Below are 15,030 nucleotides of genomic sequence, written 5' to 3' on the forward strand. Positions count from 1 at the left end.
GTTATTCTCCATTGCGCCGTTTAATGTACTATTGCTGGGATTTGTATTCCTAATATAGCTGGTGGTATTCTGCAGTGTGCTGTATAATGATTATAAGGCGCAATGCAGAATACCACCAGCTATATAGGAATACAAGAAATGCCAGCAATAGTACATTATACATACAGCGTATAATGTATTGCTGGGATTTGTAGTCCTCTATAGCTGATGGTACATATAAAGCACAATGTACCATCAGCTATAGAGGACTACAAATACCACTACCCCACCATGTGGGGCTTACCTGAGCAGATTGTGAGAGATAGAGAGCAGATTGTCACAACACAATCCTTTTGGTAGCTGCACGGCACTGTTATGTACGCCGTCAGAATAAAATAAAAAAACATACCACCATGGGAATGCATAGCCAGATTCCTATTAGCTATTTCAATTTGCACTATCCAATAGCAACCTGGCTATTGCACCCGCCCTCTGCTGCTGTCAATCACTAGAAGGGGACCTGATGGAGAACTGCAGGTCCCCCTGTGCTGATTGGCAGCAGCAGAGGGCGGGTGCAATAGCTAGTTTGCTATTGCAGAGTGAAATAGCCAATAGGAATTTAGCTATGCATTCCTATGGTGTTTGTTTGTTTGTTCTGACTTACGGCGGCCGGCCCCGATGTCAGAAAAAAAAAAACCCAGTGCAGAGAAAGGTAAACCTTTCTGGGAGAAAGTGTTTCTCTCCCGGGCGGCCCCTGGCAAATCGTCATTGGACCCGCAGATTGAGAACCGCTGTCCTAGATTGTTCACTTCTCCGTCCTTCTCCGAACTCTTCACCCTTTTGTGAATAACCCTGTAAATGTTTACTTGTAAAACAAAAGTTTTGTGTGTGTGTGTGTGTGTGTGTGTGTGTGTATGTATGTATGTATGTGTGTGTGTGTGTATATATATATATAATTAAAACCTTTCAACTTTAAAAGATATACATTTATAGTTTTCCTTTTTAATACTCCATCCAGAAAAGGCCTGGAGCTATGGAGTGAAAGGGAATAAGCGTAAGGCCTACATGACAAGAGTGGAAAGGGGGAAGGGAAACTAGGGTAGGAAAAGGTTAAAGAGAAGTTGGAAAAGAGGATCAGGGGAATGTGACTTACCGGATTGGAGGATAGTGGTCTTCAAGGAGGGGCTTTGGATGAGAGACAGGAAGGAGGCGTCCCAGGAGTCCAGTTGGCAACTGGCAGAAGAGGGAGACGAACTTCCCACCCGCCTGCCCTTGTTATGGTTTATTGTGGCTGTGGTATGGTTTGTCACAGCTGTGGTTTGGCGGTTTGGGATCCTTGAAGGCATTGGTCTGTGGTTGGGGACCCATCTGTGTTGTGGGTGTCCTTCTGTGGTGGCAAGGTAAACCGGTTATGGCCGGGTAATGGGGACCAAGGTGGGTCTGCGTGCAATTTAATTACGTCCGCGAGGCAGTGTATGGTGGCTGGGGGCATTAAGGGATACATGTGCCCGCAGATACTGGTCTGTATATAGATAGAGTTATAGTGCCTTCAAGGATCTTGAAACCAAACAATGTTGTATACAGTACAATTATTGGTTGTTGTTGTTATGTATAAAATGTTATTTATATAAGTTTGTAATAAAAGGCTGCCGTGGCCATTAAACTCCACCTTTTTTGTGTAGCGTATTACTTAGTTAAGGTTGGGGATTGGGTTTTTCGATAGAGGGTTTAATGGAAGGGACCTCGGAGCTACAGTCATGTAATCGTGTCATTGTCCTTACCACAGGGATACCATGTAGACCACTTTCACTGATTTCTCTTTGGGCTGAGAGACCTCTCTTCTTGCTCTACTGCGCAGGTCATGCCAATGGATGTTCCCCAGGGGTTCGTCAGCCATCTCATCATCCTCATAATCACCGTAGTCCACTTCGTCTGCTCGGTAACAGGTTAGAGAAGAGATTCAGGGTCACCCTCACTGAGTAAGTGCTGGGCTTCTCCAGACTGTTTCTATTGTGCTGGGCCAGCCTGCATTTCATGACTTACATGGGTTGGTATGTGAAGAACAGGCCTGATATTATGATATTATTGTAGTATGGGTGGACTAGGTGAAGACCGAGATAAATGCACATTGGACATAGAGGAGCACTCAAGTCAAACAACAAATAGCAGGAAATGCATTCTGCGCTCTGTGCCTTTAAAGCTTAAGGCCAGGCAAGTAGCTAAATACATATACAGGAGCTGCCAAAAGATGTATATTGATCTCCATCCAGTTCTGATATTTACACTGTTCTGCCACACTGTACTGCTCTGTCCGGCAGGGAAGGAGACCTGATCTTTATTTGCTGAAGTTCAGTAACGCTTACAGGTCTTGTCCTTCGTCCAACCTGTGACTGGACAGTGAAAGGAGAAGCAGCTCACTGATAAGCTAATTTCTTTGTCACTCTGCTCATACCTTCTATCAGCATATCCCTTGTTAGCACAAATGCACTGCAGGAAATTAATTGGCTCCTTGTGCTGCTTCTCCCTTCGACAGTCTAAGCTTTGTTGTACAGGGAATTGCAAGAAGCTGATGCCAAGTTCAATCCATGTACTTACATGCTTGCATTAAAAGATAATAATGTATTAATAAATATGGAGCTACATTATGTACTTTAATGATGCACGCCACTGATCACACAGAAAATATATGAATCTTGCCTCTGTGTTGACCACAATGCAGTCCACGGGAAACATAAAGCTGCCCACACATGTTGCAATCTGATTGTATAATGTCTGTTCAATATATAGTTACATAGTATTTGAGGTCAAATAAAGACACAGGTCCATCAAGTTCAACCTACTGAGTGTATGTATGTAAATCTGCCTGTGTATGCATGTGTATGAGTCCATGTGTGATCTTGTTTTTAATGGTACCTGTACCCCTGAATGTTACCGTCTCTGAGGAAATTGTGCAAATGCTTTTTGAATGATTCAACACTCTCAGCTGATACCACTGCTTGTGGCAGAGAGTTCCAGACCCTAACCGCTCTAGCTGAGAAGAAGCCCCTACGCCCCTTGTGGTTAAATCTTTTCTCCTCCAATTTTAGGTGGTGGCCTCTAGTCTTTGTTATGGAGTTTACAGAAAAAAGTTTATCGCTGATGTTGCTATCACCATTGAACATCTTGTACATCAAAATCATACCCCCCCTTAATCTTTGCACCTCCAGCGTGAACAAGTTTACGTTTTGTAACTTTGTCTCATAGCTTAGGTCCTCCATCCCCTTAATTAGTTTAGTTGACCTTCTCTGGACTCTTTCCAGCTCCAGGACATCCTTTCTGCGGATTGGTGACCAGAACTGGACTGCATACTCCAGATGAGGCAGAACCAGCGATCTATAAAGTGGTAGATTTATTGCTTTGTCTCTACAGGACATTCCCTTTTTAATACAAGACAGAACTCTGCTCGCTATGCTTGCCACAGCCTGGCACTGCAAGCTATTATTCAATCTGTGGTCAATAATGACCCCCAAATCTTTTTCCCTTTCTGACTTCCCTAGTGGAGTTCCCATTAATGTGTATTCCGCTTGCCTATTTTTAACCCCAAAGTGCATTACTTTACATTTATCAACATTAATCCTTAAAGGGAATCCTGATATTTTCTCCATGGTTGCTGGAAATTGTACACAATCTACTGTATATGAAAACCATAGGCAGACTGTGTAGAAATAAACTAGTACTAGTGGATCATATGCAGAGCTTGAATTATAATGAGGAAATGTGCTACTCACCTTCAGTTTCATCCCCATGAACTAATACCTCAAGCCCAAGCTGTGAGCAGTCTGAGTCTTCCACCTTCATGATGTTATATCTCTTCAGGACCTGAAGGAGCGTTACAAAGTCAGGGGCAAGCGTCACAATCACAAAGCAGCATGAAAACCATTTTGTATATGAGCCAGGGACTAATACAAATCACACAACCAGAATGCTGTGACATAGATTAAGTGTTTTGTGTTTTTAGAAGCTGGTGGTCACAATATGGGCCTCACCGCAACATGAATCCAGCCTGGAACATCATTTTCAGTGCTGGCAAAGGGCCACAACTTTCTTCTGACACCTCAATTTTGTAAATTTGACTTTTTTTTTCTAGAGTTGATGACAGTCAGTTAACTATGGTAGACTGTCTGTATTAGGATAAGGACTGCTTCTAGCAAAGCCCAGAAATAATGCAGGCAGCAAGATTGACTACAAGGGGACATGTCCCTGACAGCCTGGCCAAGGAGGAAGTGCCTGGATGACTTGGCCACCATGAAGACCGGACATGACTAGACATCGGATTGCATACTAACTTCAGGAAAAGGAATGGAAAACTGATCTACTTCCCGGTCTACATGGTGGCCAATGTCATCCGGACACTTCCTCCTTGGCCAGGCTGTCAGGGACATGCCCCCTTGTAGTTAGTGACCAAGGTTTGAGGGAATGAAAAACTGATCTACTTCCTGTCTACATGCACTTACTCCATCGTCAGTTGCACATCTTTGAAATGACTTTCTGATAGTGACATCACAATGTGTGTTAGCATGGCTGCATGATGTCTCCACAAGGGGTGCCAATGGACAGGGTGACAGCACAGGACCACATTTGGGAGACAGTGGTCACCTTATAACAGGGAGTACCTGAGCATTGAGCTTCGTGGCGGGATCAATGGGTAGTATTTTAATGAAAGCCACAGTTTTAGAAATGTTTAAAACAACTTATGAAATAACATTAACATGTTAAAGCTTATATACGATTTTAGGGATTGTGATTACATGTACTTTGAGTTTCAAACCCACCCACGTGCCTTATGGCTCACAGAAGCCAAATTTATTATACAGTAAAGTCAGGAATAATTGTATATATTTTTGCCATACTCACTGTTAAGATACCGGTCCCTTTGCCAGATACCTTCACTGTAAATGTTTTTCCTAACGATCTCTGTAAAGCATAAAATAATTATTTAGTTTTTAACCCTTTTTTGATGAATTGCCTCTTATTTATTGTAAGCAATTGTTTACCTTGGGGTTTGTTATAGCTTATACCAGCCTCTCTACACCTTCTTACCCCCAGAGAAACCCCAAAATAATATTCTGAAACTCTTACTAAATCCATTTCATCAGGTCAATTAAATGTCCCTTACATTGGTGGCCAGAGAGAAGAGTGGCCCCCTTACAGTGATGGCCACACTGCTGTGTTTGCCAAGAAGCCTTGTAGGCACAATCAGATGGGAGGTCAATCATCCACAGCTCATGGAACCCCTAGAAACCACTTGAAGAACCCTGGAACCATGAGAATGGCTGGCCTATACCTTTGCAAAATATCCCGAACTTTCCTTATAGTTATTTGATCTGTATTTATTGTATACAACTATGGCCTGGTTCACTCTAGCGGAGGACTCAATTTGATAGCCTGGACAATTACTGGGACTGTGGAACCTACTAAGGCATGCTGGAAGAACTATCAAATATCTGAGCCACTTCCTGCTCTGTCTCTTCCCTTCTGAGCTTCTGCCCTGTGAGGATGTCTGCATAGTAAGTCTTTCCTAGGCCTGAGGTCTAGGCACATGGAAAGATTCAGGGATCTCCCCTCCTGGGAGGAACCCCTGAAGGGGATAGCTGCTGGAAGACGAGTATATGGCCTAGAGCAGGGCTAGCAAACCTATGGCCCACCAGCTGTGGTGGAACTACAAATCCCATGAGGCATTGCAAGATTCTCACAGACATGACTCCCAAAGAGAGATGCATCATGGGATTTGTAGTTTCACCACAGCTGGAGGGCCAGAGGTTTGCTACCCCTGGCCTAGAGGAAAGAAGCTGCTTTTGTCCTACCACAAATGCAGATTTTGGTTGAGGGTTGAGTGGGAAGTTATGCACAGGAACCTTTCTATCTTTTCCTGCCTTGGAAGTGAAGATTGAGATACCACTAGAACACCAATTGCCAAATTGCCTAACTGATAGTAACCAGCTAGCACAGTCTGATATTAGAAGGAAGACATCCAAGTACTGTAATGTAAGATCCAGAAGAGATTGAGGCCTACTTCAGAGAATGAGATCTAGTGTACTGTGGGATATCCTGATCCACACCTCACTCTCCTACCCATATTGCTCTTAGCAATAGAACCTTTTCTATTTTGAATATACTAAAGTGACTGGTGCCCAACCAGAGAAAATAAACCATGTCTAAGGTAAATGCGTCTGAGACGCTACTGTAAGTAAATGGGATTAGAGCATTCCTTAGCGCTACATATATATTTCACCAATGGATGGGGTTGTTTGGGGTAATTCTCCAATGTTTTTAAGGGCTCATGTCCTATTTTCAACTTAAAATTCAGGTGTATTTCCCTGTTTCTTGCATGCTTCAGTGCTGCGTTCAATGGTGCTTCTTTATTGTTTGTAGTAAATAAAACCTGATAGGGGTTCTAACTCTTCTAAACTCTATCCAAAACTAAAAACCAAACTAAAAACAAATGGCAGGGGTTGGGGTTGAATTGTAATCACATTACTTTGGAAGCCTGGGACTGCACTTACCCAGCAGCAGCAAATGTAAGCACAGCCAACCATGCAAGCCACAGGCCTTACCAGCTCTTCCTGAAAGAAGTCTTGATTGCGTAGAGTGAAATTCGTTTTTTCCGATCTTCCCGGGGAATCAAGCATAAAATTTAACTCATTGCGGTCATCGTCAGAGGTTTGGATACAGTATTCGGAGAGAGCTTCCAGCGCCATGACCGTGTCCTACAGAGAAGGCAACATCAAACAATTATGAATGATCTTGATCTAAAACATCTACTTGCCTTGTTTTGTTATCAAGGTGAATGCCAGGAAGCAGGAATTTCCAGCATACAGGAACCTTAACATTGCTATTTTCAGAACAGTTAGGTTAGTTTATGCAGCAGAAGATCCCAGAACAGGATAGGTGAATATGCAGACAAAGGTTGAGTTTGCTTTAGAAAAAGTCAGTGTTAGGGTTACAGAGATGGTTTGTGTTTGGATTACAACAAGGGTTTGTGTTAGGATTACAGCAAAGTTTAGTTTAGGGTTACAGAGATGATTTGTGTTAGGATTACAGGGAGGTTTTGTTTAGGGTTACAGGGAGGGTTAGTGCTGGGATTTACAGAGAGGGTTTGTGTTGGGATTACATCAAGGGTGTGTGTTAGGATTACAGCGAAGTTTAGTTTAGGGTTAAGGTGCCCATACACTGCTCGATTCTCGTACGAGAATCGAGCAGTGTGAACGGAGACGTGCGACCGTTTCTACTGTACGGTCGCACGTCTTTTGTCTAAGGAGCATGCTAGAAAACCAGCCGAAAATCGTACGATTTTCGGCTGGTTTTAACGGTGCTCGGGAGACAAATGCCGAACGGGCCGGTGTGCGCACGCGCACACTGCCCGTTCAGCATTGCGGTCATCGGAAACCCGCTGGCTGTCAAAATACCTGAACAATCTGATTTGATGCCGGCATTGTTCAGGTGCTTTGAGAGCCAGCGGGGCCGACTAGCAAGATACTGAAGCTTGGCCCAGTGGGAGATTCCTCCGTCCACACAGTTTAGCATATATGGAGGAATCTGTTGTACTTTTTCCATCTGACCATAGAAAATCTGCAGATACTCTATAGATGTATGGCCAGCTTAAGCAGTAGAGGCGTCGATGCACATTAATGATATACAGCAGCTGCATCAAACTACCAGTTTAGCCCTTTTCTCTTACCTGGGTAGATTTAAATCCTCCGCCATAGTTCTGCTGCTCGGTGAGCCAGGTGTACATAAGGTTTGCATTAGGAATGTCATTCCGGAGCAGGGCCGTCAGCAACGCATACGATGTTGTTTCAACAGCAAGAGCTGTGCCTTTAGGGCCGAAATACATCTGAGACGGGTCTGCAAATAAGATATTTACAGATTTTATTTAAAAAAAATCATATTCAATATAAACGCTTCTGAACTATGTTTGTTGTCGTTACAGAGTCTGTCCAAATGACCCACTGAACTACATCTCAGGCAGGTCTCCTTCCTCTAGTGCAGGGGTGCCCATTAGGTAGATCGTGATCTACAAGTATGTAGGTGGGGTTCACTCGCGGAGTGTTGCGTTTGAGTTCCCTTTTGGTTGGCTCTGGTAACCCCGTGTATGCAACACGACACCAGGCACCCCACGGTCAGGGGCCTCGCTCTGGCCTCGTGCAAACAACTTCCACATGTGTAGTACTGCACACACAGGGCCTCATGGCTTCCACCACCTCTGCGGTATTCAGCGCTTCCTCCCCCGTAGGGAGAAAGGCCACCAGGAACGGCACCCTATGTCGGCCAGAGCCCCTTTGCACACCTACCCTCCTCAGGATGGTTACAGCCACGATACAGTCCAACATCACACTCCTGTAGAACCCCCACCTTGTCAGAGGTTGGAGGGAGAAGAACCAGTCCACACAGATAGTCTTTTCTTGATTTTACTTGAAAGAATGAACATGGTATGAAGCATACATTTCAGCCACCCCCAAGTGGGGTGACGGCACATCACTTGTTACTTGCTTGGTGATACAGATTAGAGAGAGAGAGAAGAACAGCCCAGGTGCAGCCCAGAGTCCACGACTTACTTTGGCATATATAGCTCGTCATTTGAAAAGTAGATCTTAACCCAAAAAATTGTGGGCACCCCTGCTCTAGTGGAACCGTATAGTCAGAATTGTCACAGCACAATAGTGTGAGCCCGGGAGAAAGCCTTATTCACACTTGTGCAGCGCATGAACGGGCACAAAATTATACAATTTTGGTCACCTTAACGAAACACATGGGAACCAGTTTTGCACTTGTGATGCCATTCATTGTTAACGGCACCCCGAATGTAGCAAGCACAAAGATGCATGACAGTCAGACATAAAAAAACTGCGTGGTTGCAAACACTCTTAAAACGCACATGAGCCTCTCTGCCACATTTGTTGCACGTAGGACAACCAATTTAAATGACATGGCTGCCCTACGCACAATGTGTCACCAACGCGCTACATGTTGCGTGTAACAAGTGTGAATGAGGCCTGAGGGATTAGCGCTGAGATTACGGCTAATTTCTGTAAATGTGTGCGTGGACATTGCTCATGGTGATAACATTTCCAGAAATGATGCAGAACAGGAAAGAATGTTCCAGGAACATCAGAAATGGAGATTAGAAAAGAAATCAATAGACTAAATCAAATATTTGTCACTCACTGTACACTTTTTGGGCTTTGGACATCAGGCTTTCGTAGGCTTGGTCCTTTGAGTTGGTAGACATAAGATTGAGGGCGTAGGTGGTGATAGCCAAGGGGTATGGCTCCGACAAGGAGTTCAGCGCAGTACGCAGGTAATCTAGCCCTTTATTAATGCTTCTTGTCTGTGAAGCCATAAACACAGGAACAAGTTAAATGCTTGATAAGTGCCAAACAAAATCCATAGATACAGTACAGTGATTGAGTGTTATCCCTCTAGGACAGGAAGTGCCAGGATCAACAGGTGAAAATAAAGAAAAAAATCCAGGAAATAAAGGAAAAACACAGGAACACGTTTAATGGTTTAAAAAGTGCCAAAAAGTCCACAAATCCTGCCAGAAATCCAATGAGTTTCCAACTTCCTGTACATGCTACTTCTGTGACACGTATCGCTTACATTGTTTCCAATTGTCCTCCCTCGCCGGGAGGTATTATGTAGTCCTAACACACTTCCTGCCCTGCTGTTCAATAGATACAGTACAGTGAGTGAGTGCTGTCACCCTAGGACAGGAAGTGTGTTACTGGCAGGATCATTAACTGGAAATAAATAAATAAATAACTGGAAATAACACAGGAACAAGGTTAATGGTTTAATAAGTGCCAAAATGTCAAAAAATCCTGCCAGAAGGTCCTAACTTCCTGAACACTTTGCTTTTGCTGCATTGTTATCAGTTCCATTGTTTCCATTTCCCTCTAACTGGTTATGAAGATATGATGAGAATGGGGGGTGTTATGTGTCCTAACACACTTCCTGCCCTAGGGTGACAACACTGCTGTTCCATATATACAGTACAGCGAGTGAGCATTGTCAGCCTAGGACAGGAAGTGTGGTACCTGGTGGCATCACCAGGTAAAAAAAAAGACAACCAATGAAGCCACCAATACACTTTATTGAATGAAAGTTGTATGTTTCTGTGGGCCTCTTTTTTTTGCCTGTGTTGGTCACAGGGGTGCGCAACAGCCATTCTGAATATTGAAGGGTACGGTAATAGGGAAATCTTTCAATGGGGAAACCTGTTCCAGTGACGGCTGGATTTTCCCTTAATTTGAAGTAATTTCCTCTGACTTCCTGTTGTGTCCATGGGACAGGAAGTCAAGGGAAATCTTCCCAACGGGACACAGACAGCAAAAAGTTTGATGGGGTTCAAGCTTCTACTACCGTATCCAACATTTGTTTTTTAAAGTTCCGTATACATTTTAACATAACATAATATAAAAAGCCAGTTCTATGTACCACTTTATTGTCATCTTCAGCAAGCGCGTCCTTGGAATAGTGGAGAGCAATCAGCACGTAGGCTGTGAGTGACACTTCAGCGTTCTTCCCAGAAACACCTCCCTGCAGAGATAAAAGACAGATTTGGATACTCGGGGCAGTTCACTTAAAGCAGTTCTGTTATCATGAATGTGTCAATAAATGTATTGTTCTGGATGTAAGCAGTGTAAGTACCTGAATGTGACCAGGTGTCAGCCTCTAGCAGTCCCTGTACAGCAGGGCTGGAGAGGGAAAGGAAGAAACAGCACAAGTAAATTTTTGCTTTTTTATCATGAATATTTAGGGGGTTATTCACAGAGCAGCCGAAGGATTCAGCCGTAGCTTTGGCCGATCCTTTAGCTCTCTTCAGCCGCCGGAAGTCGAACCAAAGGGCTGCTGTACGGGCTATTCACTATAGCCCATACAGCAGCCGAAGGTGATACGCGAAGCGGGGCGAAAGGCCGGATGAAGGGGCAGCTTTTCGCCCCACAAATGACAGCTGGGCTGAGCCAGCCGTGATCTCAGTCCCATAGGAGAGAATTCCCATATGCATAGCTCCCAACTTTCTGAGATGAGAAAGGGGGACACCTTCTAGCACAATGTATTTAGGCAATGAACAAACCCCCTTCTACGCCCACCCAGTCAGGGGAACCATTAATAGTGTGTGTGTGTGTGTGTGTGTGTGTGTGTATATGTATATGTATGTATATCCTTTATATTGGCATTTCAAAATAGCAAACAAGATGGGAGATGAGATAAAGATTTTAGTGCAGAATTACGTTTTGGTAGTTAAATAGAACATTTTTTATAGATATTAGTACATGAGACCAAAAAGAGGGACAGTTGAGGAGGAAAGATGGACAGAGGGATTTGATTCTAAATGAGGGAGAGTCCCTTTAAAATGAGGGACAGTTGGGAGGTATGCATACAAGAGAATTCCCTTCTTGAGAGGAAGAGATGTGCATTACCCATTAAAGAAGAAATTGATGGATATGGTTCAGGAAGTACAGTACAAATACTTCTAGCTGCTAATAAGAACAGTAATATGTAATGCAGTTTGGAGAGTCCTGTGTCTTCTTACCGCCATATCTTTGTGGATGAGCGGCGCGGTTTCCAAGAAAGCCCCAGTTTTGGTCTGCTTGGTGATGAGATAGGAGACAGATTTCTGGATCTCTTCATCGTCAATGTCAATATATTTACGACATAAGGACATCACTTTCACCACAAAAGATGTGAGCCTGAGGAAACCCAAAGAGGAGCCATGTCTCTGACATTACATCTCAGAGATTATTTTTTCCTAAATCAGAGGAGAAACCGGAGCTAAAGTCTGCAGTACTTATCTCTGCTCCAGGGATAGGGCACCTGTGAGCTACCTTACACTTCTGACATCTTCTCCTGGTCTTTATCCCAGTTCAACCTCCTTGACCATCTTGATTGGCCCGGGATGATGTAACTTCCGCGCGTGCACACAGATATTTTTTTACCCCGTCACCAAGGCATTATTGTGCACAGAGCTGCCCATGTGCAGTTCAGTGTACAGTGTAGAGAGATCATCTTTTGTCCCTTGTCATATTAAAAAAGCCCTCGGTGAGGTCCACAATTCTGAACAATTTGAGACCCATCTTCTTTCTCCAAATTACCGCCAAACATCTTGAACGCCTGGTCTACAATTGGCTGTGCCAGCCCCTTACTGTTAACCTTATTGACCCCTTCCAATATGGCTTTCGTCTGCAACACTCCACAGAAACTGCCCTACTAAAACTTGCTAACGATCTACTAACTGCTAAAAACAATGGCTACTACTCTATACACATACTTCTGAAACCTTCTGCTGCCTTTGACACATTTGAACACCTGCTCCTCCTCAATAAGCCCCAATTCCTTGGCCTCCAAGACTCTGCTCTCTCATGTTTCCCCTCCTAACTATCTCAGCGCACCTTCAGTGTCACCTACAACTCTACCTCCTCCTCTCCTCTTCCTCTGGAGGTCCCCCAAGGATCTGTCCTTGGGCCAATTCTATTCTCTATCTACACCTCCTCCCGGGGTCAGTTGATAACCTTGCATGGCTTCCAATACCATCTCTACAACACCTAAATCTATTTCTCCAGTCCTCAGCTCCCTCCCTGTGGCTCCTCACGCATCACTACTTTATTCACTGACATATCATCATGGAGGTTTCATTTAATAATAGAACTGCAATCTTAAAGCGCTGTGCAAACTGTTGGGGCAATATAAATCCTGTATAATAATAATGATCTCTGGCTCTCCTCTTACCAGGTGCTGCTGGGTCTATTTAGCCAGGCGCCGTACGATCCATCTTGTTTCCTGTACTGTAATATCCTTGTGTATCCTGTGAACAAACAGATGCATGGACCAATACCATTTCATTGTATCCCAGTTGAATTTCTTTTATTTTTCCTAGGGATGCCCCGATACCGATATTAGTATCAGTATCAGTGCTGTACCGAGTATTTGGGCGAGTACTCGTACTCACCCAAATGCTCTGAAACCTTTCCCAATGCCGGAACTTCGGTCAGAGGAAAATTTCCTCTGACCGGCAGTGCCGTAGGGGAACATGGTGCAGGCTTCCTGGGCAATCAGGAAGCCGTGTGGCGAGTAATGGCCCGGCTCCTGGCTTCCTGATTGGCCGAGAAGCCAGCTCCAGGCTGATCCCAGCCAATTAGCATCGAGGCGGCCGAACAGCCGCCTCCTTACTGATTGGCTGGGAAGCCGGCTTTCTGGCCAATTAACAGCAAGCCAGCCGAACAACCAGATCAATGCTGATTGGCTGGGAAGGCGGCTTTCCAGCCAATCAGCATGGAGCCGGCTTCCCGGTCAATCAGGAAGCCGGGAGGCGGATCATTACTCACCACCCAGCTTCCTGATTGGCCGGGAAACTCAATGCTGATTGGCTGGGTAGCTGGTTTCCTTGCTAATCACAATCGAGCCAGACAAAAAAACAGGGAGCCGATTCCCAGACAATCAGGAAGCCATGAGGCGGGTCCTTATTGTCCGGGAAGCCGGCTCCCTGCTGTTTGGCTGGGAAGCCGGTTTCCTGGCCTCACAATTGAGCCAGCCAATCAACATGGAGCTGGCTTCTCAGGCCATATTGGAAGAGCTATAGGCAGCTATAGATTATATACAGATCTCAACTGCTGTAATACCTGAGCTTGCCCCCTCACCGGCAAGATTCTCCCCTAAACTGGCCATACACTAGCAGAATTGTGTTCAAAATATTCCTTTCAGAACATTTGTCTGAATTTCGAATAGTTAATGGGGTCAAACTGACAAATCTGACCACAGTGATGGAAAGAAATCAAAAGAAACTAACAGTGAAAGTGGCTTCCTTTCGGGAAACTCCATTCATTTCATAATGTTAAAACCCAACGAAATTTCGAACGACATTCGTCGAGTTTCTGATGGCATTAGCGGATGTTCTGATTTTTTGAATGTTCGTATGAAAATCTACCAGTTTATGGCTTTATCGGGATGTGAGGCCTTCAGGGAAGCTCATGTGGTAAGAAAGGGGTGGAGACAAGTTAGACTTCTACAGAAAAAGTCAAGATTTGAATATAACTTCCTTCTACACGCATTCTAGAACCAACGTCTTCCGTATCAGACACCTTACCATTCCCCATGTTCTCCAGCCCCTGGTCTCTGCGATCCGGTGGGAGAGTACCCCACTTATTGGTTCGGTCAAGGTAGCGCATGGCGTACACCCCTGGGGCAGTGGCGATCATAGTTTGCTCAGCGCAGCCATGGGGGACACGGATCAATTTGCTCACTCCATCCGAGCTCAGGGTGTTGTTTATGGTGTTTATTGGGCTGTCCACTGCAGAGGAATAAACCAAAGATTTGCCATGAGGATTGCGATACACAACTAGGATCTAATGAAGTATTTACTGCGTGCACAGGTGATGTTAAAGGAATTATAGTAAAAAAAATTTAGCCCTCATCACCTTTTGTGATGTGGCTACTAGACATTTAGTGATAGCCAGGGCTGTAGACAGCCTGGCTGGATTATAGTGACAATTATCTGGTTAATCCCAGATGTCTAGCCTTGCCTGTACCCCCAGGGCGGAGTGTGACTCTGTCATATTGTGGGACAGCCAATTGAAGATACTGTAATGCATGTACAGTACAGCGGCCAATCACTGGGTTTCTCTCAGCCAGTGGTGCATGCTGGGATAGAGTACATATATTGGTGGGATCTGCCATGTGCTCAGACTAGTCCGGGACCAGCCATGGAATAGGACTGGGTCAGGTTCAGCCTGCCCCCCAGGCTAGGCCTGAGGCCTGGGGGTGGTCAAGGGCTGGTGTGAGGGAAAGGTTTCCCTGTCTCTTAATTGGATCTGCACTGATGTGCTGTGAAGTCTGGTGAGTCTGGAGCTCTTGTTGGTTACCCCATGACACATAGAACCCCTATACCCTCTCTCCCCAGTGAAGATGTTCAATAAATCGTTTACTTACTCGTCTACCAAAATAGCGACCGCAGAGCCAGCTGTCAATTAGGCAGCATGGTGGATCTCAAGAATTTTGCATGGCTCTGCGCTGTCA

General features: G+C 44.7%; 1 protein-coding gene across 1 annotated transcript in view; it reads right to left on the reverse strand.

Annotated features, from left to right (window-relative positions):
- LOC108786515 (complement C4-like) overlaps positions 1-15,030 on the reverse strand; it is a 65,489-nt gene that overhangs the window by 12,666 nt on the left and 37,793 nt on the right. Inside the window, exons 24-33 of the mRNA XM_018555833.1 lie at positions 14,102-14,305; positions 12,748-12,823; positions 11,555-11,711; positions 10,456-10,557; positions 9,184-9,346; positions 7,697-7,863; positions 6,573-6,725; positions 4,873-4,932; positions 3,747-3,837; positions 1,761-1,911 (exon numbers count right to left, since the gene is read on the reverse strand). Of these exons, the coding sequence (XP_018411335.1) occupies positions 1,761-1,911; positions 3,747-3,837; positions 4,873-4,932; positions 6,573-6,725; positions 7,697-7,863; positions 9,184-9,346; positions 10,456-10,557; positions 11,555-11,711; positions 12,748-12,823; positions 14,102-14,305 (1,324 nt within the window). The remainder of the gene's footprint in view (positions 1-1,760; positions 1,912-3,746; positions 3,838-4,872; positions 4,933-6,572; positions 6,726-7,696; positions 7,864-9,183; positions 9,347-10,455; positions 10,558-11,554; positions 11,712-12,747; positions 12,824-14,101; positions 14,306-15,030) is intronic.

The sequence above is a fragment of the Nanorana parkeri genome, unplaced genomic scaffold, assembly GCF_000935625.1.
Source record: "Nanorana parkeri isolate BGI_ZX_2015 unplaced genomic scaffold, ASM93562v1 scaffold215, whole genome shotgun sequence".
Lineage (NCBI taxonomy): Eukaryota > Metazoa > Chordata > Amphibia > Anura > Dicroglossidae > Nanorana > Nanorana parkeri.